The sequence below is a fragment of the Oncorhynchus nerka genome, unplaced genomic scaffold (assembly GCF_034236695.1).
Source record: "Oncorhynchus nerka isolate Pitt River unplaced genomic scaffold, Oner_Uvic_2.0 unplaced_scaffold_838, whole genome shotgun sequence".
Taxonomy (NCBI): domain Eukaryota; kingdom Metazoa; phylum Chordata; class Actinopteri; order Salmoniformes; family Salmonidae; genus Oncorhynchus; species Oncorhynchus nerka.
In genome coordinates, this window is record NW_027040430.1 from 65762 (window position 1) to 91897 (window position 26136).

General features: G+C 50.8%; 1 protein-coding gene across 1 annotated transcript in view; it reads right to left on the minus strand.

The window, feature by feature from the left end:
- znf598 (zinc finger protein 598) overlaps window positions 1-26136 on the minus strand; it is a 68055-nt gene that overhangs the window by 760 nt on the left and 41159 nt on the right. The window contains exons 10-11 of the mRNA XM_065016833.1: window positions 7917-8085; window positions 2995-3139 (exon numbers count right to left, since the gene is read on the minus strand). Of these exons, the coding sequence (XP_064872905.1) occupies window positions 2995-3139; window positions 7917-8085 (314 nt within the window). The remainder of the gene's footprint in view (window positions 1-2994; window positions 3140-7916; window positions 8086-26136) is intronic.

Here is a 26136-nt window from a genome sequence, read left to right on the forward strand (position 1 = left end):
CCTAACAGAGTCCTACAGCTCTGGTGGTACAGCACGGCTGACATCAGACCCTGAGAGAGAGAGAGATGTTACAGACTTCACTGTCCCCATGAGAGAGTTGTCCCCTAACAGAGTCCTACAGCTCTGGTGGTACAGCACGGCTGACATCAGACCCTGAGAGAGAGAGAGAGAGAGAGAGAGAGAGAGAGAGAGAGAGAGAGAGAGAGAGAGAGAGAGAGAGAGAGAGAGAGAGAGAGAGAGAGAGAGAGAGAGAGATGTTACAGACTTCACTGTCCCCATGAGAGAGTTGTCCCCTAACAGAGTCCTACAGCTCTGGTGGTACAGCACGGCTGACATCAGACCCTGAGAGAGAGAGAGAGGAGAGAGATGTTACACACTTCACTGTCCCCATGAGAGAGTTGTCCCCTAACAGAGTCCTACAGCTCTGGTGGTACAGCACGGCTGACATCAGACCCTGAGAGAGAGAGAGAGAGAAGAGAGAGATGTTACAGACTTCACTGTCCCCATGAGAGAGTTGTCCCCTAACAGAGTCCTACAGCTCTGGTGGTACAGCACGGCTGACATCAGACCCTGAGAGAGAGAGAGAGAGAGAGAGAGAGAGAGGAGAGAGATGTTACAGACTTCACTGTCCCCATGAGAGAGTTGTCCCCTAACAGAGTCCTACAGCTCTGGTGGTACAGCACGGCTGACATCAGACCCTGAGAGAGAGAGAGAGAGAGAGAGATGTTACAGACTTCACTGTCCCCATGAGAGAGTTGTCCCCTAACAGAGTCCTACAGCTCTGGTGGTACAGCACGGCTGACATCAGACCCTGAGAGAGAGAGAGAGAGAGAGAGAGAGGAGAGAGATGTTACAGACTTCACTGTCCCCATGAGAGAGTTGTCCCCTAACAGAGTCCTACAGCTCTGGTGGTACAGCACGGCTGACATCAGACCCTGAGAGAGAGAGAGAGAGAAGAGAGAGATGTTACAGACTTCACTGTCCCCATGAGAGAGTTGTCCCCTAACAGAGTCCTACAGCTCTGGTGGTACAGCACGGCTGACATCAGACCCTGAGAGAGAGAGAGAGAGAGAGAGAGAGAGGAGAGAGATGTTACAGACTTCACTGTCCCCATGAGAGAGATGTTAGGGTCTACATCAGACCCTGTTAGAGAGATGCTGGTCTTACTGGGTCTATAGGAACATTAGCCTGCTGGCCTTACTGAGTCTGTAGGAACATTAGCCTGCTGGTCTATAGGACCATTAGCCTGCTGGTCTTACTGGGTCTATAGGAACATTAGCCTGCTGGCCTTACTGAGTCTATAGGAACATTAGCCTGCTGGCCTTACTGGGTCTATAGGAACATTAGCCTGCTGGTCTTACTGAGTCTACAGGAACATTAGCCTGCTGGTCTTACTGGGTCTATAGGAACATTCGCCTGCTGGTCTTACTGGGTCTATAGGAACATTAGCCTGCTGGCCTTACTGAGTCTATAGGAACATTAGCCTGCTGGCCTTACTGGGTCTATAGGAACATTAGCCTGCTGGTCTTACTGGGTCTATAGGAACATTAGCCTGCTGGCCTTACTGAGTCTATAGGAACATTAGCCTGCTGGTCTTACTGAGTCTATAGGAACATTAGCCTGCTGGTCTTACTGAGTCTATAGGACCATTAGCCTGATGGTCTTACTGAGTCTATAGGAACATTAGCCTGCTGGTCTTACTGAGTCTATAGGAACATTAGCCTGCTGGTCTATAGGGACATTAGCCTGCTGGTCTTACTGAGTCTATAGGAACATTAGCCTGCTGGTCTATAGGGACATTAGCCTGCTGGTCTTACTGAGTCTATAGGACCATTAGCCTGATGGTCTTACTGAGTCTATAGGAACATTAGCCTGCTGGTCTTACTGGGTCTATAGGAACATTAGCCTGCTGGTCTTACTGGGTCTATAGGAACATTAGCCTGCTGGTCTTACTGAGTCTATAGGAACATTAGCCTGATGGTCTTACTGGGTCTATAGGAACATTAGGCTGCTGTCCTTACTGGGTCTATAGGAACATTAGCCTGCTGGTCTATAGGAACATTAGCCTGCTGGTCTTACTGAGTCTACAGGAACATTAGCCTGCTGGTCTATAGGAACATTAGCCTGCTGGTCTTACTGAGTCTACAGGAACATTAGCCTGCTGGTCTTACTGGGTCTATAGGAACATTAGCCTGCTGGCCTTTCTGAGTCTATAGGAACATTAGCCTGCTGGCCTTTCTGAGTCTATAGGAACATTAGCCTGCTGGCCTTTCTGAGTCTATAGGAACATTAGCCTGCTGGCTTTACTGAGTGTTAGGAGTCAGGATTAGGGGGTTAAGGTTAGGAGTCAGGGTTAGGGGGGTTAAGGTTAGGAGTCAGGGTCAGGGGGGTTAAGGTTAGGAGTCAGGGTCAAGGGGTTTAAGGTTAGGAGTCAGGGTCAAGGGGGTTAAGGTTAGGAGTCAGGGTCAAGGGGTTAAGGTTAGGAGTCAGGGTTAGGGGGTTTAAGGTTAGGAGTCAGGGTCAAGGGGTTTAAGGTTAGGAGTCAGGGTTAGGGGGTTTAAGGTTAGGAGTCAGGGTCAGGGGGTTAAGGTTAGGAGTCAGGGTCAAGGGGTTAAGGTTAGGAGTCAGGGTTAGGGGTTAAGGTTAGGAGTCAGGGTTAGGGGGTTAAGGTTAGGAGTCAGGGTTAGGGGGGTTAAGGCTAGGAGTCAGGGTTAGGGGGTTTAAGGTTAGGAGTCAGGTTCAGGGGGGTTAAGGTTAGGAGTCAGGGTCAAGGGGTTTAAGGTTAGGAGTCAGGGTCAAGGGGGTTAAGGTTAGGAGTCAGGGTTAGGGGGTTTAAGGTTAGGAGTCAGGGTCAAGGGGTTTAAGGTTAGGAGTCAGGGTTAGGGGGTTAAGGTTAAGAGTCAGGGTTAGGGGGTTAAGGTTAGGAGTCAGGGTCAAGGGGTTTAAGGTTAGGAGTCAGGGTTAGGGGGGTTAAGGTTAGGAGTCAGGGCTTACCTGTCTAAACTGTCCAGAGTAGTCCTTGAACTGGTTGAATCGTGACTGGTCGTTCTGCAGGAGGTTCTTAATGGACTGGATCAGTTCCATGTTCCTCTGCTGGAAGTTCTCTGGAGCCAGGTACACCCCCGGGGACTGGGGAGAGCTGAACACCCCCCATATGGAGTCATTTAGAACACAATCAATACTCTGGTAACACCCCCCATATGGAGTCATTTAGAACACACAGGTTGAATCAAATAGGTGTTGTCTGTAAAGGTGGTGGCCTGTCTGGTGTCTGTAAAGGTGGTGGCCTGTCTGGTGTCTGGTGTCTGTAAAGGTGGTGGTCTGTCTGGTGTCTGGTGTCTGTAAAGGTGGTGGCCTGTCTGGTGTCTGTAAAGGTGGTGGTCTGTCTGGTGTCTGTAAAGGTGGTGGTCTGTCTGGTGTCTGTAAAGGTGGTGGTCTGTCTGGTGTCTGTAAAGGTGGTGGTCTGTCTGGTGTCTGTAAAGGTGGTGGTCTGTCTGGTGTCTGGTGTCTGTAAAGGTGGTGGTCTGTCTGGTGTCTGGTGTCTGTAAAGGTGGTGGTCTGTCTGGTGTCTGTAAAGGTGGTGGCCTGTCTGGTGTCTGGTGTGTGTAAAGGTGGTGGCCTGTCTGGTGTGTGTAAAGGTGGTGGCCTGTCTGGTGTGTGTAAAGGTGGTGGCCTGTCTGGTGTGTGTAACGGTGGTGGCCTGTCTGGTGTCTGTAACGGTGGTGGCCTGTCTGGTGTCTGTAACGGTGGTGGCCTGTCTGGTGTCTGTAAAGGTGGTGGCCTGTCTGGTGTCTGTAAAGGTGGTGGCCTGTCTGGTGTCTGTAAAGGTGGTGGCCTGTCTGGTGTCTGTAAAGGTGGTGGCCTGTCTGGTGTCTGTAAAGGTGGTGGCCTGTCTGGTGTCTGTAAAGGTGGTGGCCTGTCTGGTGTCTGTAAAGGTGGTGGCCTGTCTGGTGTCTGTAAAGGTGGTGGCCTGTCTGGTGTGTGTAAAGGTGGTGGCCTGTCTGGTGTGTGTAAAGGTGGTGGCCTGTCTGGTGTCTGTAAAGGTGGTGGCCTGTCTGGTGTCTGTAAAGGTGGTGGCCTGTCTGGTGTCTGTAAAGGTGGTGGTCTGTCTGGTGTCTGGTGTGTGTAAAGGTGGTGGCCTGTCTGGTGTCTGGTGTGTGTAAAGGTGGTGGCCTGTCTGGTGTCTGTAAAGGTGGTGGCCTGTCTGGTGTCTGTAAAGGTGGTGGCCTGTCTGGTGTCTGTAAAGGTGGTGGCCTGTCTGGTGTCTGTAAAGGTGGTGGCCTGTCTGGTGTCTGTAAAGGTGGTGGCCTGTCTGGTGTCTGTAAAGGTGGTGGCCTGTCTGGTGTCTGTAAAGGTGGTGGCCTGTCTGGTGTCTGTAAAGGTGGTGGCCTGTCTGGTGTCTGTAAAGGTGGTGGCCTGTCTGGTGTCTGTAAAGGTGGTGGCCTGTCTGGTGTCTGTAAAGGTGGTGGCCTGTCTGGTGTCTGTAAAGGTGGTGGCCTGTCTGGTGTCTGTAAAGGTGGTGGCCTGTCTGGTGTCTGTAAAGGTGGTGGCCTGTCTGGTGTCTGTAAAGGTGGTGGCCTGTCTGGTGTCTGTAAAGGTGGTGGCCTGTCTGGTGTCTGTAAAGGTGGTGGCCTGTCTGGTGTCTGTAAAGGTGGTGGCCTGTCTGGTGTCTGTAAAGGTGGTGGCCTGTCTGGTGTCTGTAAAGGTGGTGGCCTGTCTGGTGTCTGTAAAGGTGGTGGCCTGTCTGGTGTCTGTAAAGGTGGTGGCCTGTCTGGTGTCTGTAAAGGTGGTGGCCTGTCTGGTGTCTGTAAAGGTGGTGGCCTGTCTGGTGTCTGTAAAGGTGGTGGCCTGTCTGGTGTCTGTAAAGGTGGTGGCCTGTCTGGTGTCTGTAAAGGTGGTGGCCTGTCTGGTGTCTGTAAAGGTGGTGGCCTGTCTGGTGTCTGTAAAGGTGGTGGTCTGTCTGGTGTCTGGTGTCTGTGTAAAGGTGGTGGCCTGTCTGGTGTCTGGTGTGTGTAAAGGTGGTGGCCTGTCTGGTGTCTGTAAAGGTGGTGGCCTGTCTGGTGTCTGTAAAGGTGGTGGCCTGTCTGGTGTCTGTAAAGGTGGTGGCCTGTCTGGTGTATGTAAAGGTGGTGGCCTGTCTGGTGTCTGTAAAGGTGGTGGCCTGTCTGGTGTCTGTAAAGGTGGTGGCCTGTCTGGTGTCTGTAAAGGTGGTGGCCTGTCTGGTGTCTGTAAAGGTGGTGGCCTGTCTGGTGTCTGTAAAGGTGGTGGCCTGTCTGGTGTCTGTAAAGGTGGTGGCCTGTCTGGTGTCTGTAAAGGTGGTGGCCTGTCTGGTGTCTGTAAAGGTGGTGGCCTGTCTGGTGTGTGTAAAGGTGGTGGCCTGTCTGGTGTGTGTAAAGGTGGTGGCCTGTCTGGTGTGTGTAAAGGTGGTGGCCTGTCTGGTGTCTGTAAAGGTGGTGGCCTGTCTGGTGTCTGTAAAGGTGGTGGCCTGTCTGGTGTCTGTAAAGGTGGTGGCCTGTCTGGTGTCTGTAAAGGTGGTGGCCTGTCTGGTGTCTGTAAAGGTGGTGGCCTGTCTGGTGTCTGTAAAGGTGGTGGCCTGTCTGGTGTCTGTAAAGGTGGTGGCCTGTCTGGTGTCTGTAAAGGTGGTGGCCTGTCTGGTGTCTGTAAAGGTGGTGGCCTGTCTGGTGTCTGTAAATGTGGTGGCCTGTCTGGTGTGTGTAAAGGTGGTGGCCTGTCTGGTGTCTGGTGTGTGTAAAGGTGGTGGCCTGTCTGGTGTCTGTAAAGGTGGTGGCCTGTCTGGTGTCTGTAAAGGTGGTGGCCTGTCTGGTGTCTGTAAAGGTGGTGGCCTGTCTGGTGTCTGTAAAGGTGGTGGCCTGTCTGGTGTCTGTAAAGGTGGTGGCCTGTCTGGTGTCTGTAAAGGTGGTGGCCTGTCTGGTGTCTGTAAAGGTGGTGGCCTGTCTGGTGTCTGTAAAGGTGGTGGCCTGTCTGGTGTCTGTAAATGTGGTGGCCTGTCTGGTGTCTGTAAATGTGGTGGCCTGTCTGGTGTCTGGTGTGTGTAAAGGTGGTGGCCTGTCTGGTGTGTGTAAAGGTGGTGGCCTGTCTGGTGTCTGTAAAGGTGGTGGCCTGTCTGGTGTCTGTAAAGGTGGTGGCCTGTCTGGTGTCTGTAAAGGTGGTGGCCTGTCTGGTGTCTGTAAAGGTGGTGGCCTGTCTGGTGTCTGTAAAGGTGGTGGCCTGTCTGGTGTGTGTAAAGGTGGTGGCCTGTCTGGTGTGTGTAAAGGTGGTGGCCTGTCTGGTGTGTGTAAAGGTGGTGGCCTGTCTGGTGTCTGTAAAGGTGGTGGCCTGTCTGGTGTCTGTAAAGGTGGTGGCCTGTCTGGTGTCTGTAAAGGTGGTGGCCTGTCTGGTGTCTGTAAAGGTGGTGGCCTGTCTGGTGTCTGTAAAGGTGGTGGCCTGTCTGGTGTCTGTAAAGGTGGTGGCCTGTCTTGTGTCTGTAAAGGTGGTGGCCTGTCTGGTGTCTGTAAAGGTGGTGGCCTGTCTGGTGTCTGTAAAGGTGGTGGCCTGTCTGGTGTCTGTAAAGGTGGTGGCCTGTCTGGTGTCTGTAAAGGTGGTGGCCTGTCTGGTGTCTGGTGTGTGTAAAGGTGGTGGGCTGTCTGGTGTCTGTAAAGGTGGTGGTTTGTCTGGTCTGTAAATGTGATGTAGTGGTCTGTGACTGGTCTGAAAAGGTGATGTGATGGTTGGTCTGTAAAGGTGATGGTTGGTCTGTAAAGGTGATGGTTGGTCTGTAAAGGTGATGTCTGGTCTGTAATGGTGATGTGACGTCTGGTCTGTAAAGGTGACGTCTGGTCTGTAAAGGTGATGTGACGTCTGGTCTGTAAAGGTGATGTGACGTCTGGTCTGTAAAGGTGATGTGACGTCTGGTCTGTAAAGGTGATGTGACGTCTGGTCTGTAAAGGTGATGTGACGTCTGGTCTGTAAAGGTGATGTGACGTCTGGTCTGTAAAGGTGATGTGACGTCTGGTCTGTAATGGTGATGTGACGTCTGGTCTGTAAAGGTGATGTGACGTCTGGTCTGTAAAGGTGATGTGACGTCTGGTCTGTAAAGGTGATGTGACGTCTGGTCTGTAAAGGTGATGTCTAGTCTGTAAAGGTGATGTCTGGTCTGTAAAGGTGATGTGATGTCTGGTCTGTAATGGTGATGTGACGTCTAGTCTGTAATGGTGATGTGACGTCTAGTCTGTAATGGTGATGTGACGTCTAGTCTGTAATGGTGATGTGACGTCTGGTCTGTAAAGGTGACGTCTAGTCTGTAAAGGTGATGTGACGTCTGGTCTGTAAAGGTGATGTCTGGTCTGTAAAGGTGATGTGACGTCTAGTCTGTAATGGTGATGTGACGTCTGGTCTGTAAAGGTGATGTGACGTCTGGTCTGTAAAGGTGATGTGACGTCTGGTCTGTAAAGGTGATGTGACGTCTGGTCTGTAAAGGTGATGTGACGTCTAGTCTGTAAAGGTGACGTCTAGTCTGTAATGGTGATGTGATGGTTGGTCTGTAAAGGTGATGTGACGTCTAGTCTGTAAAGGTGATGTGATGGTTGGTCTGTAAAGGTGACGTCTAGTCTGTAAAGGTGACGTCTGGTCTGTAAAGGTGATGTCTGGTCTGTAATGGTGATGTGATGGTTGGTCTGTAAAGGTGATGTCTAGTCTGTAAAGGTGATGTGATGTCTGGTCTGTAAAGGTGATGGTTGGTCTGTAAAGGTGATGTGATGGTTGGTCTGTAAAGGTGATGTCTGGTCTGTAAAGGTGATGTCTGGTCTGTAATGGTGATGTCTGGTCTGTAATGGTGATGTCTGGTCTGTAATGGTGATGTCTGGTCTGTAATGGTGATGTCTGGTCTGTAATGGTGATGTCTGGTCTGTCTGTCTCACCGGGGGCTGGATGCAGGGGGGGCAGGCTCCACCACGTTGCTGTTGAGGGGGATGCCGGTAAACCCTGGGGGGGGCTTACTGGGAGGGGTGGTGCTGCCCTGGCCGGGGGGAGGGGGGGACAGATTTCTGGGGGGAGCAGAACTCTTCAGGACGAAGGCACTTTTAAAGCCTGGAGGAGACAAACAGCATGGTCAACATCACTACATTATCACTGATACTATCATCCATTACCCCAACTTAAACAGCATGGTCAGTATCACTACATTACCACGGTTACTATCATCCATAACCTCAACTTAAACAGCATGGTCAACATCACTACATTACCACTGTTACCCCAACTTAAACAACATGGTCAGTATCACTACATTATCACTGATACTATCATCCATTACCCCAACTTAAACAGCATGGTCAGTATCACTACATTATCACTGATACTATCATCCATTACCCCAACTTAAACAGCATGGTCAACATCACTACATTACCACTGATACTATCATCCATTACCTCAACTTAAACAGCATGGTCAACATCACTACATTACCACTGATACTATCATACATTACCCCAACTTAAACAGCATGGTCAACATCACTACATTACCACTGATACTATCATCCATTACCCCAACTTAAACAGCATGGTCAACATCACTACATTACCACTGATACTATCATCCATTACCCCAACTTAAACAGCATGGTCAGTATCACTACATTATCACTGATACTATCATCCATAACCCCAACTTAAACAGCATGGTCAACATCACTACATTACCACTGATACTATCATCCATAACCCCAACTTAAACAGCATGGTCAACATCACTACATTACCACTGATACTATCATCCATAACCCCAACTTAAACAGCATGGTCAGTATCACTACATTACCACTGATACTATCATCCATAACCCCAACTTAAACAGCATGGTCAACATCACTACATTACCACTGATACTATCATCCATTACCCCAACTTAAACAGCATGGTCAACATCACTACATTATCACTGATACTATCATCCATTACCTCAACTTAAACAGCATGGTCAACATCACTACATTACCACGGTTACTATCATCCATAACCCCAACTTAAACAGCATGGTCAACATCACTACATTACCACTGATACTATCATCCATTACCTCAACTTAAACAGCATGGTCAACATCACTACATTACCACTGATACTATCATACATTACCCCAACTTAAACAGCATGGTCAACATCACTACATTACCACTGATACTATCATCCATTACCCCAACTTAAACAGCATGGTCAACATCACTACATTACCACTGATACTATCATCCATTACCCCAACTTAAACAGCATGGTCAGTATCACTACATTACCACTGATACTATCATCCATAACCCCAACTTAAACAGCATGGTCAACATCACTACATTACCACTGATACTATCATCCATTACCCCAACTTAAACAGCATGGTCAACATCACTACATTATCACTGATACTATCATCCATTACCTCAACTTAAACAGCATGGTCAACATCACTACATTACCACGGTTACTATCATCCATAACCCCAACTTAAACAGCATGGTCAACATCACTACATTACCACTGATACTATCATCCATTACCTCAACTTAAACAGCATGGTCAACATCACTACATTATCACTGATACTATCATCCATTACCTCAACTTAAACAGCATGGTCAACATCACTACATTACCACGGTTACTATCATCCATAACCCCAACTTAAACAGCATGGTCAACATCACTACATTACCACTGATACTATCATCCATTACCTCAACTTAAACAGCATGGTCAACATCACTACATTACCACTGATACTATCATACATTACCCCAACTTAAACAGCATGGTCAACATCACTACATTACCACTGATACTATCATCCATTACCCCAACTTAAACAGCATGGTCAACATCACTACATTACCACTGATACTATCATCCATTACCCCAACTTAAACAGCATGGTCAGTATCACTACATTACCACTGATACTATCATCCATAACCCCAACTTAAACAGCATGGTCAACATCACTACATTACCACTGATACTATCATCCATTACCCCAACTTAAACAGCATGGTCAACATCACTACATTATCACTGATACTATCATCCATTACCTCAACTTAAACAGCATGGTCAACATCACTACATTACCACGGTTACTATCATCCATAACCCCAACTTAAACAGCATGGTCAACATCACTACATTACCACTGATACTATCATCCATTACCTCAACTTAAACAGCATGGTCAACATCACTACATTACCACTGATACTATCATACATTACCCCAACTTAAACAGCATGGTCAACATCACTACATTACCACTGATACTATCATCCATTACCCCAACTTAAACAGCATGGTCAACATCACTACATTACCACTGATACTATCATCCATTACCCCAACTTAAACAGCATGGTCAGTATCACTACATTATCACTGATACTATCATCCATAACCCCAACTTAAACAGCATGGTCAACATCACTACATTACCACTGATACTATCATCCATAACCCCAACTTAAACAGCATGGTCCGTATCACTACATTACCACTGATACTATCATCCATAACCCCAACTTAAACAGCATGGTCCGTATCACTACATTACCACTGATACTATCATCCATAACCCCAACTTAAACAGCATGGTCAACATCACTACATTACCACTGATACTATCATCCATTACCCCAACTTAAACAGCATGGTCAACATCACTACATTATCACTGATACTATCATCCATTACCTCAACTTAAACAGCATGGTCAACATCACTACATTACCACTGATACTATCATCCATAACCCCAACTTAAACAGCATGGTCAACATCACTACATTACCACTGATACTATCATCCATAACCCCAACTTAAACAGCATGGTCAACATCACTACATTACCACTGATACTATCATCCATTACCCCAACTTAAACAGCATGGTCAACATCACTACATTACCACTGATACTATCATCCATTACCCCAACTTAAACAGCATGGTCAACATCACTACATTATCACTGATACTATCATCCATTACCCCAACTTAAACAGCATGGTCAACATCACTACATTATCACTGATACTATCATCCATTACCCCAACTTAAACAGCATGGTCAACATCACTACATTACCACTGATACTATCATCCATTACCCCAACTTAAACAGCATGGTCAACATCACTACATTACCACTGATACTATCATCCATAACCCCAACTTAAACAGCATGGTCAACATCACTACATTACCACTGATACTATCATCCATTACCCCAACTTAAACAGCATGGTCAGTATCACTACATTATCACTGATACTATCATCCATTACCCCAACTTAAACAGCATGGTCAACATCACTACATTACCACGGTTACTATCATCCATTACCCCAACTTAAAGCTGCAATTTGGAACTTTGGTCACAACTAAATTCACATAGAAAAGTATGTTAAAGATCTGTCATTATCATTGACGGCAAGTCTAAGAAGCGGTAGGACTGTTCTGTGACCTATTTCAATGTACCCTAGACCAACACCTCCTAGACCAACACCTCCTAGACCACCACCTCCTAGACCACCACCTCCTAGACCAACACCTCCTAGACCAACACCTCCTAGACCAACACCTCCTCATAGACCAACACCTCCTAGACCAACACCTCCTAGACCAACACCTCCTCCTAGACCAACACCTCCTAGACCAACACCTCCTAGACCAACACCTCCTAGACCAACACCTCCTAGACCAACACCCCTAGACCACCACCTCCTAGACCACCACCTCCTAGACCGACACCTCCTAGACCGACACCTCCTAGACCGACACCTCCTAGACCGACACCTCCTAGACCGACACCTCCTAGACCGACACCTCCTAGACCGACACCTCCTAGACCGACACCTCCTAGACCGACACCTCCTAGACCAACACGTCCTAGACCAACACCTCCTCCTAGACCAACACCTCCTAGACCAACACCTCATAGACCAACACCTCCTCCTAGACCAACACCTCCTAGACCAACACCTCCTAGACCAACACCTCCTCCTAGACCAACACCTCCTAGACCAACACCTCATAGACCAACACCTCCTCCTAGACCAACACCTCCTAGACCAACACCTCCTCCTAGACCAACACGTCCTCCTAGACCAACACCTCCTAGACCAACACCTCCTCCTAGACCAACACCTCCTAGACCAACACCTCCTAGACCAACACCTCCTAGACCAACACCTCCTAGACCAACACCTCCTCCTAGACCAACACCTCCTAGACCAACACCTCCTCCTAGACCAACACCTCCTAGACCAACACCTCCTAGACCAACACCTCCTCATAGACCAACACCTCCTCCTAGACCAACACCTCCTAGACCAACACCTCCTCATAGACCAACACCTCCTCATAGACCAACACCTCCTAGACCAACACCTCCTAGACCAACACCTCCTCCTAGACCAACACCTCCTAGACCAACACCTCCTAGACCAACACCTCCTAGACCAACACCTCCTAGACCAACACCTCCTAGACCAACACCTCCTAGACCAACACGTCCTCCTAGACCAACACCTCCTCCTAGACCAACACCTCCTAGACCAACACCTCCTAGACCAACACCTCCTAGACCAACACCTCCTAGACCAACACCTCCTAGACCAACACCTCCTAGACCAATGTACCCTAGACCAACACCTCCTAGACCAACACCTCCTAGACCAACACCTCCTAGACCAACACGTCCTAGACCAACACGTCCTAGACCAACACCTCCTAGACCAACACCTCCTAGACCAACACCTCCTAGACCAACACCTCCTCCTAGACCAACACGTCCTAGACCAACACCTCCTCCTAGACCAACACCTCCTAGACCAACACGTCCTCCTAGACCAACACGTCCTCCTAGACCAACACCTCCTAGACCAACACCTCCTCCTAGACCAACACGTCCTCCTAGACCAACACGTCCTAGACCAACACGTCCTCCTAGACCAACACCTCATAGACCAACACCTCCTCCTAGACCAACACCTCCTAGACCAACACCTCCTCATAGACCAACACCTCCTCCTAGACCAACACCTCCTAGACCAACACCTCCTCCTAGACCAACACCTCCTAGACCAACACCTCCTCCTAGACCAACACCTCCTAGACCAACACCTCATAGACCAACACCTCCTAGACCAACACGTCCTCCTAGACCAACACGTCCTAGACCAACACGTCCTCCTAGACCAACACGTCCTAGACCAACACCTCCTAGACCAACACGTCCTCCTAGACCAACACGTCCTAGACCAACACCTCCTAGACCAACACCTCATAGACCAACACCTCCTAGACCAACACCTCCTCCTAGACCAATGTACCTCCTAGACCACCACCTCCTAGACCAACACCTCCTAGACCAACACGTCCTCCTAGACCAATGTACCTCCTAGACCAACACGTCCTCCTAGACCAATGTACCTCCTAGACCAACACCTCCTCCTAGACCAATGTACCTCCTAGACCACCACCTCCTAGACCAACACCTCCTAGACCAATGTACCTCCTAGACCAACACGTCCTCCTAGACCAATGTACCTCATAGACCAACACCTCCTAGACCAACACCTCCTAGACCAACACCTCCTCATAGACCAACACCTCCTAGACCAACACCTCCTAGACCAACACCTCCTAGACCAACACCTCCTCCTAGACCAACACCTCCTAGACCAACACCTCCTAGACCAACACCTCCTAGACCAATGTACCTCCTAGACCAACACCTCCTCATAGACCAACACCTCCTAGACCAACACGTCCTAGACCAACACGTCCTAGACCAATGTACCTCCTAGACCAACACGTCCTAGACCAACACGTCCTAGACCAACACGTCCTAGACCAACACGTCCTAGACCAACACCTCCTAGACCAATGTACCTCCTAGACCAACACCTCCTCATAGACCAACACCTCCTAGACCAACACCTCCTAGACCAACACCTCCTAGACCAACACCTCCTCATAGACCAACACCTCCTAGACCAACACGTCCTAGACCAACACGTCCTAGACCAACACGTCCTCATAGACCAACACCTCCTAGACCAACACCTCTTCCTAGACCAACACCTCCTAGACCAACACCTCCTAGACCAACACCTCCTAGACCAACACCTCCTAGACCAACACCTCCTAGACCAACACCTCCTAGACCAACACCTCCTAGACCAACACCTCCTAGACCAACACCTCCTAGACCAACACCTCCTCCTAGACCAACACCTCCTCCTAGACCAACACGTCCTAGACCAACACCTCCTCCTAGACCAACACCTCCTAGACCAACACGTCCTAGACCAACACCTCCTAGACCAACACCTCCTCCTAGACCAACACCTCCTAGACCAACACCTCCTAGACCAACACCTCCTCCTAGACCAACACGTCCTCCTAGACCAACACCTCCTCCTAGACCAACACCTCCTAGACCAACACCTCCTAGACCAACACGTCCTAGACCAACACCTCCTAGACCAACACGTCCTCCTAGACCAACACCTCCTCCTAGACCAACACCTCCTAGACCAACACCTCCTCCTAGACCAACACCTCCTAGACCAACACCTCCTAGACCAACACGTCCTAGACCAACACCTCCTAGACCAACACCTCCTCCTAGACCAACACGTCCTCCTAGACCAACACCTCCTCCTAGACCAACACCTCCTAGACCAACACGTCCTAGACCAACACCTCCTAGACCAACACCTCCTAGACCAACACGTCCTCCTAGACCAACACCTCCTCCTAGACCAACACCTCCTAGACCAACACCTCCTCCTAGACCAACACCTCCTAGACCAACACCTCCTAGACCAACACCTCCTAGACCAACACCTCCTAGACCAACACCTCCTAGACCAACACCTCCTCATAGACCAATGTACCCTAGACCAACACCTAATGTACCTCCTCCTAGACCAACACCTCCTAGACCAACACCTAATGTACCTCCTCCTAGACCAACACCTCCTAGACCAACACCTCCTAGACCAACACCTCCTAGACCAACACCTCCTAGACCAACACCTCCTAGACCAACACGTCCTAGACCAACACCTCCTAGACCAACACCTCCTCCTAGACCAACACCTCCTCCTAGACCAACACCTCCTCCTAGACCAACACCTCCTAGACCAACACCACCTCCTAGACCAACACCTCCTCCTAGACCAACACCTCCTAGACCACCACCTCCTAGACCAACACCTCCTCCTAGACCAACACCTCCTCCTAGACCAACACCTCCTCCTAGACCAACACCTCCTCCTAGACCAACACCTCCTAGACCAACACCTCCTCCTAGACCAACACCTCCTCCTAGACCAACACCTCCTCCTAGACCAACACCTCCTCCTAGACCAACACCACCTCCTAGACCAACACCTCCTAGACCAACACCTCCTAGACCAACACCTCCTAGACCAACACCTCCTCATAGACCAACACCTCCTAGACCAACACGTCCTAGACCAACACCTCCTCATAGACCAACACCTCCTAGACCAACACGTCCTAGACCAACACCTCCTAGACCAACACGTCCTCCTAGACCAACACCTCCTCATAGACCAACACCTCCTAGACCAACACGTCCTAGACCAACACCTCCTAGACCAACACCTCCTCATAGACCAACACCTCCTAGACCAACACCTCCTAGACCAACACCTCCTCCTAGACCAACACCTCCTCCTAGACCAACACCTCCTCCTAGACCAACACCTCCTCCTAGACCAACACCTCCTAGACCAACACCTCCTAGACCAACACCTCCTAGACCAACACCTCCTCATAGACCAACACCTCCTAGACCAACACCTCCTAGACCAACACCTCCTAGACCAACACCTCCTAGACCAACACCTCCTAGACCAACACCTCCTAGACCAACACCTCCTAGACCAACACCTCCTAGACCAACACCTCCTCATAGACCAACACCTCCTAGACCAACACGTCCTAGACCAACACCTCCTCCTAGACCAACACCTCCTAGACCAACACCTCCTCCTAGACCAACACCTCCTAGACCAACACCTCCTAGACCAACACCTCCTAGACCAATGTACCCTAGACCAACACCTCCTCCTAGACCAACACCTCCTAGACCAACACCACCTCCTAGACCAACACCACCTCCTAGACCAACACCACCTCCTAGACCAACACCTCCTCCTAGACCAACACCTCCTCCTAGACCAACACCTCCTAGACCAACACCTCCTAGACCAACACCTCATAGACCAACACCTCCTCCTAGACCAACACCACCTCCTAGACCAACACCTCCTAGACCAACACCTCCTCATAGACCAACACCTCCTAGACCAACACGTCCTAGACCAACACCTCCTCATAGACCAACACCTCCTAGACCAACACGTCCTAGACCAACACCTCCTAGACCAACACCTCCTAGACCAACACCTCCTAGACCAACACCACCTCCTAGACCAACACGTCCTAGACCAACACGTCCTAGACCAACACCTCCTAGACCAACACCTCCTCATAGACCAACACCTCCTAGACCAACACCTCCTAGACCAACACCTCCTCCTAGACCAACACCTCCTCCTAGACCAACACCTCCTAGACCAACACCTCCTAGACCAACACCTCCTAGACCAACACCTCCTAGACCAACACCTCCTAGACCAACACCTCCTCATAGACCAACACCTCCTAGACCAACACCTCCTAGACCAACACGTCCTAGACCAACACCTCCTCCTAGACCAACACCTCCTAGACCAACACCTCCTCCTAGACCAACACCTCCTAGACCAACACCTCCTAGACCAACACCTCCTCATAGACCAACACCTCCTAGACCAACACGTCCTAGACCAACACCTCCTCCTAGACCAACACCTCCTAGACCAACACCTCCTCCTAGACCAACACCTCCTAGACCAACACCTCCTAGACCAACACCTCCTAGACCAATGTACCCTAGACCAACACGTCCTCCTAGACCAACACCTCCTAGACCAACACCTCCTCCTAGACCAACACCTCCTAGACCAACACCTCCTAGACCAACACCTCCTAGACCAACACCTCCTAGACCAACACCTCCTAGACCAACACCTCCTAGACCAACACCTCCTAGACCAACACCTCCTAGACCAACACCTCCTCCTAGACCAACACCTCCTAGACCAACACCTCCTAGACCAACACCTCCTAGACCAACACCTCCTCCTAGACCAACACCTCCTAGACCAACACCTCCTCCTAGACCAACACCTCCTAGACCAACACCTCCTCCTAGACCAACACCTCCTAGACCAACACGTCCTAGACCAACACCTCCTAGACCAACACCTCCTCACAGTGGACGAGTTCCAACTTCAAAGACCAATGTACCTCCTAGACCAACACCTCCTAGACCAACACCTCCTCCTAGACCAACACCTCCTAGACCAACACGTCCTAGACCAACACCTCCTCCTAGACCAACACCTCCTAGACCAACACCTCCTCCTAGACCAACACCTCCTAGACCAACACCTCCTAGACCAACACCTCCTCATAGACCAACACCTCCTAGACCAACACGTCCTAGACCAACACCTCCTCCTAGACCAACACCTCCTAGACCAACACCTCCTCCTAGACCAACACCTCCTAGACCAACACCTCCTAGACCAACACCTCCTAGACCAATGTACCCTAGACCAACACGTCCTCCTAGACCAACACCTCCTAGACCAACACCTCCTCCTAGACCAACACCTCCTAGACCAACACCTCCTAGACCAACACCTCCTAGACCAACACCTCCTAGACCAACACCTCCTAGACCAACACCTCCTAGACCAACACCTCCTAGACCAACACCTCCTAGACCAACACCTCCTAGACCAACACCTCCTCCTAGACCAACACCTCCTAGACCAACACCTCCTCCTAGACCAACACCTCCTAGACCAACACCTCCTAGACCAACACCTCCTCCTAGACCAACACCTCCTCCTAGACCAACACCTCCTAGACCAACACGTCCTAGACCAACACCTCCTAGACCAACACCTCCTCACAGTGGACGAGTTCCAACTTCAAAGACCAATGTACCTCCTAGACCAACACCTCCTAGACCAACACCTCCTCCTAGACCAACACCTCCTAGACCAACACCTCCTAGACCAACACCTCCTCCTAGACCAACACCTCATAGACCAACACCTCCTCCTAGACCAACACCTCCTAGACCAACACCTCCTAGACCAACACCTCCTAGACCAACACCTCCTAGACCAACACCTCCTCCTAGACCAACACCTCCTAGACCAACACCTCCTAGACCAACACCTCCTAGACCAACACCTCCTAGACCAACACCTCCTAGACCAACACCTCCTAGACCAACACCTCCTAGACCAACACCTCCTAGACCAACACCTCCTAGACCAACACCTCCTAGACCAACACCTCCTCCTAGACCAACATCTCCTAGACCAACATCTCCTAGACCAACACCTCCTAGACCAACACCTCCTAGACCAACACGTCCTCCTAGACCAACACGTCCTCCTAGACCAACACGTCCTCCTAGACCAACACGTCCTCCTAGACCAACACCTCCTCCTAGACCAACACCTCCTAGACCAACACCTCCTAGACCAACACCTCCTAGACCAACACCTCCTAGACCAACACCTCCTAGACCAACACCTCCTAGACCAACACCTCCTCCTAGACCAACACCTCCTCCTAGACCAACACCTCCTCCTAGACCAACACCTCCTCCTAGACCAACACCTCCTCCTAGACCAACACCTCCTCCTAGACCAACACCTCCTCCTAGACCAACACCTCCTCCTAGACCAACACCTCCTCATAGACCAACACCTCCTCATAGACCAACACGTCCTCATAGACCAACACGTCCTCAAAGACCAACACCTCCTCCTAGACCAACACCTCCTAGACCAACACCTCCTAGACCAACACCTCCTAGACCAACACCTCCTAGACCAACACCTCCTAGACCAACACCTCCTAGACCAACACCTCCTCATAGACCAACACCTCCTAGACCAACACGTCCTAGACCAACACCTCCTCATAGACCAACACCTCCTAGACCAACACGTCCTAGACCAACACCTCCTAGACCAACACGTCCTCCTAGACCAACACCTCCTCATAGACCAACACCTCCTAGACCAACACGTCCTAGACCAACACCTCCTCATAGACCAACACCTCCTAGACCAACACCTCCTAGACCAACACCTCCTCCTAGACCAACACCTCCTCCTAGACCAACACCTCCTCCTAGACCAACACCTCCTCCTAGACCAACACCTCCTCCTAGACCAACACCTCCTAGACCAACACCTCCTAGACCAACACCTCCTAGACCAACACCTCCTCATAGACCAACACCTCCTAGACCAACACCTCCTAGACCAACACGTCCTAGACCAACACCTCCTCCTAGACCAACACCTCCTAGACCAACACCTCCTCCTAGACCAACACCTCCTAGACCAACACCTCCTAGACCAACACCTCCTCATAGACCAACACCTCCTAGACCAACACCTCCTCCTAGACCAACACCTCCTAGACCAACACCTCCTCCTAGACCAACACCTCCTAGACCAACACCTCCTAGACCAATGTACCCTAGACCAACACGTCCTCCTAGACCAACACCTCCTAGACCAACACCTCCTCCTAGACCAACACCTCCTAGACCAACACCTCCTAGACCAACACCTCCTAGACCAACACCTCCTAGACCAACACCTCCTAGACCAACACCTCCTAGACCAACACCTCCTAGACCAACACCTCCTAGACCAACACCTCCTCCTAGACCAACACCTCCTAGACCAACACCTCCTAGACCAACACCTCCTCCTAGACCAACACCTCCTAGACCAACACCTCCTAGACCAACACCTCCTCCTAGACCAACACCTCCTAGACCAACACGTCCTAGACCAACACCTCCTAGACCAACACCTCCTCACAGTGGACGAGTTCCAACTTCAAAGACCAATGTACCTCCTAGACCAACACCTCCTAGACCAACACCTCCTCCTAGACCAACACCTCCTAGACCAACACCTCCTAGACCAACACCTCCTCCTAGACCAACACCTCATAGACCAACACCTCCTCCTAGACCAACACCTCCTAGACCAACACCTCCTAGACCAACACCTCCTAGACCAACACCTCCTAGACCAACACCTCCTCCTAGACCAACACCTCCTCCTAGACCAACACCTCCTCCTAGACCAACACCTCCTCCTAGACCAACACCTCCTAGACCAACACCTCCTAGACCAACACCTCCTAGACCAACACCTCCTAGACCAACACCTCCTAGACCAACACCTCCTAGACCAACACCTCCTAGACCAACACCTCCTAGACCAACACCTCCTAGACCAACACCTCCTAGACCAACACCTCCTCCTAGACCAACACCTCCTCCTAGACCAACACCTCCTCCTAGACCAACACCTCCTAGACCAACACCTCCTAGACCAACACCTCCTAGACCAACACGTCCTCCTAGACCAACACGTCCTCCTAGACCAACACCTCCTAGACCAACACCTCCTCCTAGACCAACACCTCCTAGACCAACACCTCCTAGACCAACACCTCCTAGACCAACACCACCTCCTAGACCAACACCTCCTCCTAGACCAACACCTCCTCCTAGACCAACACCTCCTCCTAGACCAACACCTCCTAGACCAACACCTCCTCCTAGACCAACACCTCCTCATAGACCAACACCTCCTCATAGACCAACACCTCCTCATAGACCAACACGTCCTCATAGACCAACACGTCCTCAAAGACCAACACCTCCTCCTAGACCAACACCTCCTAGACCAACACCTCCTAGACCAACACCTCCTAGACCAACACCTCCTAGACCAACACCTCCTAGACCAACACCTCCTAGACCAACACCTCCTAGACCAACACCTCCTCCTAGACCAACACCTCCTAGACCAACACCTCCTAGACCAACACCTCCTCCTAGACCAACACCTCCTAGACCAACACCTCCTCCTAGACCAACACCTCCTAGACCAACACCTCCTAGACCAACACCTCCTAGACCAACACCTCCTAGACCAACACCTCCTAGACCAACACGTCCTCCTAGACCAACACGTCCTCACAGTGGACGAGTTCCAACTTCAAAGACCAATGTACCTCCTAGACCAACACCTCCTCCTAGACCAACACGTCCTCCTAGACCAACACCTCCTAGACCAACACCTCCTAGACCAACACCTCCTCCTAGACCAACACGTCCTCCTAGACCAACACGTCCTCCTAGACCAACAGTCCTAGACCAACTAGACCTCCTAGACCAACACCTCTCTCAAGACCAACACCTCCTAGACCAACACCTCCTCCTAGACCAACATGACCAACACCTCCTAGACCAACACCTCCTCCTAGACCAACACCTCCTAGACCAACACCTCCTCCTAGACCAACACCTCCTCCTAGACCAACACTAGACCAACACCTCCTAGACCAACACCTCCTAGACCAACACCTCCTAGACCAACACCTCCTAGACCAACACCTCCTAGACCAACACCTCCTAGACCAACACCTCCTAGACCAACACCTCCTAGACCAACACCTCCTAGACCAACACCTCCTAGACCAACACCTCCTAGACCAACACCTCCTAGACCAACACCTCCTAGACCAACACCTAGACCAACACCTCCTAGACCAACACCTCCTAGACCAACACCTAGACCAACACCTCCTAGACCAACACCTCCTAGACCAACACCTCCTAGACCAACACCTCCTAGACCAACACCTCCTAGACCAACACCTCCTAGACCAACACCTCCTAGACCAACACCTCCTAGACCAACACCTCCTAGACCAACACCTCCTAGACCAACACCTCCTAGACCAACACCTCCTAGACCAACACCTCCTAGACCAACACCTCCTAGACCAACACCTCCTCCTAGACCAACACCTCCTCAACACCTCCTAGACCAACACCTCCTAGACCAACACCTCCTAGACCAACACCTCCTAGACCAACACCTCCTAGACCAACACCTCCAGACCACCTCCTAGACCAACACCTCCAGACCAACACCTCCTAGACCAACACCTCTCACAGTGGACGAGTTCCAACTTCAAAGACCAACACCTCCTAGACCAACACCTCCTCTAGACCAACACCTCCTCAGAGTTCCAACTTCAAAGACCAATGCACCTCCTAGACCAACACCTCCTCACAGTGGAGTTCCAACCAAAGACCAATGTACCTCCTAGACCAACACCTCCTAGACCAACACCTCCTAGACCAACACCTCCTAGACCAACACCTCCTAGACCAACACCTCCTAGACCAACACCTCCTAGACCAACACCTCCTAGACCAACACCTCCTAGACCAACACCTCCTAGACCAACACCTCCTAGACCAACACCTCCTAGACCAACACCTCCTAGACCAACACCTCCTAGACCAACACCTCCTAGACCAACACCTCCTAGACCAACACCTCCTAGACCAACACCTCCTAGACCAACACCTCCTAGACCAACACCTCCTAGACCAACACCTCCTAGACCAACACCTCCTAGACCAACACCTCCTAGACCAACACCTCCTAGACCAACACCTCCTAGACCAACACGTCCTCATAGACCAACACCTCCTCACAGTGGACGAGTTCCAACTTCAAAGACCAATGTACCTCCTAGACCAACACCTCCTCACAGTGGACGAGTTCCAACTTCAAAGACCAATGTACCTCCTAGACCAACACCTCCTAGACCAACACCTCCTAGACCAACACCTCCTAGACCAACACGTCCTAGACCAACACCTCCTAGACCAACACCTCCTAGACCAACACCTCCTCACAGTGGACGAGTTCCAACTTCAAAGACCAATGTACCTCCTAGACCAACACCTCCTCATAGACCAACACCTCCTCACAGTGGACGAGTTCCAACTTCAAAGACCAATGCACCTCCTAGACCAACACCTCCTCACAGTGGACGAGTTCCAACTTCAAAGACCAATGTACCTCCTAGACCAACACCTCCTAGACCAACACCTCCTAGACCAACACCTCCTAGACCAACACCTCCTAGACCAACACCTCCTAGACCAACACCTCCTAGACCAACACCTCCTAGACCAACACGTCCTCATAGACCAACACGTCCTCATAGACCAACACCTCCTAGACCAACACCTCCTAGACCAACACCTCCTAGACCAATGTACCTCCTAGACCAACACCTCCTAGACCAACACCTCCTAGACCAACACCTCCTAGACCAACACCTCCTAGACCAACACCTCCTAGACCAACACCTCCTAGACCAACACGTCCTCATAGACCAACACCTCCTCACAGTGGACGAGTTCCAACTTCAAAGACCAATGTACCTCCTAGACCAACACCTCCTCACAGTGGACGAGTTCCAACTTCAAAGACCAATGTACCTCCTAGACCAACACCTCCTAGACCAACACCTCCTAGACCAACACCTCCTAGACCAACACCTCCTAGACCAACACCTCCTAGACCAACACCTCCTAGACCAACACCTCCTAGACCAACACCTCCTCACAGTGGACGAGTTCCAACTTCAAAGACCAATGTACCTCCTAGACCAACACCTCCTCATAGACCAACACCTCCTCACAGTGGACGAGTTCCAACTTCAAAGACCAATGCACCTCCTAGACCAACACCTCCTCACAGTGGACGAGTTCCAACTTCAAAGACCAATGTACCTCCTAGACCAACACGCCCTCATAGACCAATGTACCTCCTAGACCAACACCTCCTCACAGTGGACGAGTTCCAACTTCAAAGACCAATGTACCTCCTAGACCAACACCTCCTAGACCAACACCTCCTAGACCAACACCTCCTAGACCAACACCTCCTAGACCAACACCTCCTAGACCAACACGTCCTAGACCAACACCTCCTAGACCAACACCTCCTCACAGTGGACGAGTTCCAACTTCAAAGACCAATGTACCTCCTAGACCAACACCTCCTCATAGACCAACACCTCCTCACAGTGGACGAGTTCCAACTTCAAAGACCAATGCACCTCCTAGACCAACACCTCCTCACAGTGGACGAGTTCCAACTTCAAAGACCAATGTACCTCCTAGACCAACACCTCCTCATAGACCAACACCTCCTCACAGTGGACGAGTTCCAACTTCAAAGACCAATGTACCTCCTAGACCAACACCTCCTCACAGTGGACGAGTTCCAACTTCAAAGACCAATGTACCTCCTAGACCAACACGTCCTCACAGTGGACGAGTTCCAACTTCAAAGACCAATGTACCTCCTAGACCAACACGTCCTCATAGACCAACACGTCCTCATAGACCAACACGTCCTCATAGACCAACACGTCCTCATAGACCAACACGTCCTCCTAGACCAACACGTCCTCATAGACCAACACGTCCTCATAGACCAACACGTCCTCATAGACCAACACGTCCTCACTGCTGAGACGTTACGCCCTCATAGACCAACACATCCTCACTGCTGAGACGTTACGCCCTCATAGACCAACACCTCCTCACAGTGGACGAGTTCCAACTTCAAAGACCAATGTACCTCCTAGACCAACACGTCCTCATAGACCAACACGTCCTCATAGACCAACACGTCCTCATAGACCAACACGTCCTCATAGACCAACACGTCCTCCCTGCTGAGACGTTACGACCTCATAGACCAACACGTCCTCACTGCTGAGACGTTACGCCCTCATAGACCAACACGTCCTCACTGCTGAGACGTTACGCCCTCATAGACCAACACGTCCTCACTGCTGAGACGTTACGCCCTCATAGACCAACACGTCCTCACTGCTGAGACGTTACGCCCTCATAGACCAACACATCCTCACTGCTGAGACGTTACGCCCTCATAGACCAACACGTCCTCCCTGCTGAGACGTTACGCCCTCATAGACCAACACGTCCTCACTGCTGAGACGTTACGCCCTCATAGACCAACACGTTACGCCCTCATAGACCAACACATCCTCCCTGCTGAGACGTTACGCCCTCATAGACCAACACATCCTCACTGCTGAGACGTTACGCCCTCATAGACCAACACGTTACGCCCTCATAGACCAACACGTCCTCACTGCTGAGACGTTACGCCCTCATAGACCAACACATCCTCACTGCTGAGACGTTACGCCCTCATAGACCAACACGTCCTCACTGCTGAGACGTTACGCCCTCATAGACCAACACGTCCTCACTGCTGAGACGTTACGCCCTCATAGACCAACACATCCTCACTGCTGAGACGTTACGCCCTCATAGACCAACACGTCCTCACTGCTGAGACGTTACGCCCTCATAGACCAACACGTTACGCCCTCATAGACCAACACGTCCTCACTGCGGAGACGTTACGCCCTCATAGACCAACACCTCCTCACTGCGGAGACGTTACGCCCTCATAGACCAACACATCCTCACTGCTGAGACGTTACGCCCTCATAGACCAACACGTCCTCACTGCTGAGACGTTACGCCCTCATAGACCAACACGTTACGCCCTCATAGACCAACACGTCCTCACTGCTGAGACGTTACGCCCTCATAGACCAACACGTCCTCACTGCTGAGACGTTACGCCCTCATAGACCAACACATCCTCACTGCTGAGACGTTACGCCCTCATAGACCAACACGTCCTCCCTGCTGAGACGTTACGCCCTCATAGACCAACACATCCTCACTGCTGAGACGTTACGCCCTCATAGACCAACACGTTACGCCCTCATAGACCAACACGTCCTCCCTGCTGAGACGTTACGCCCTCATAGACCAACACATCCTCACTGCTGAGACGTTACGCCCTCATAGACCAACACGTCCTCACTGCTGAGACGTTACGCCCTCATAGACCAACACGTTACGCCCTCATAGACCAACACGTTACGCCCTCATAGACCAACACGTTACGCCCTCATAGACCAACACGTCCTCACTGCTGAGACGTTACGCCCTCATAGACCAACACATCCT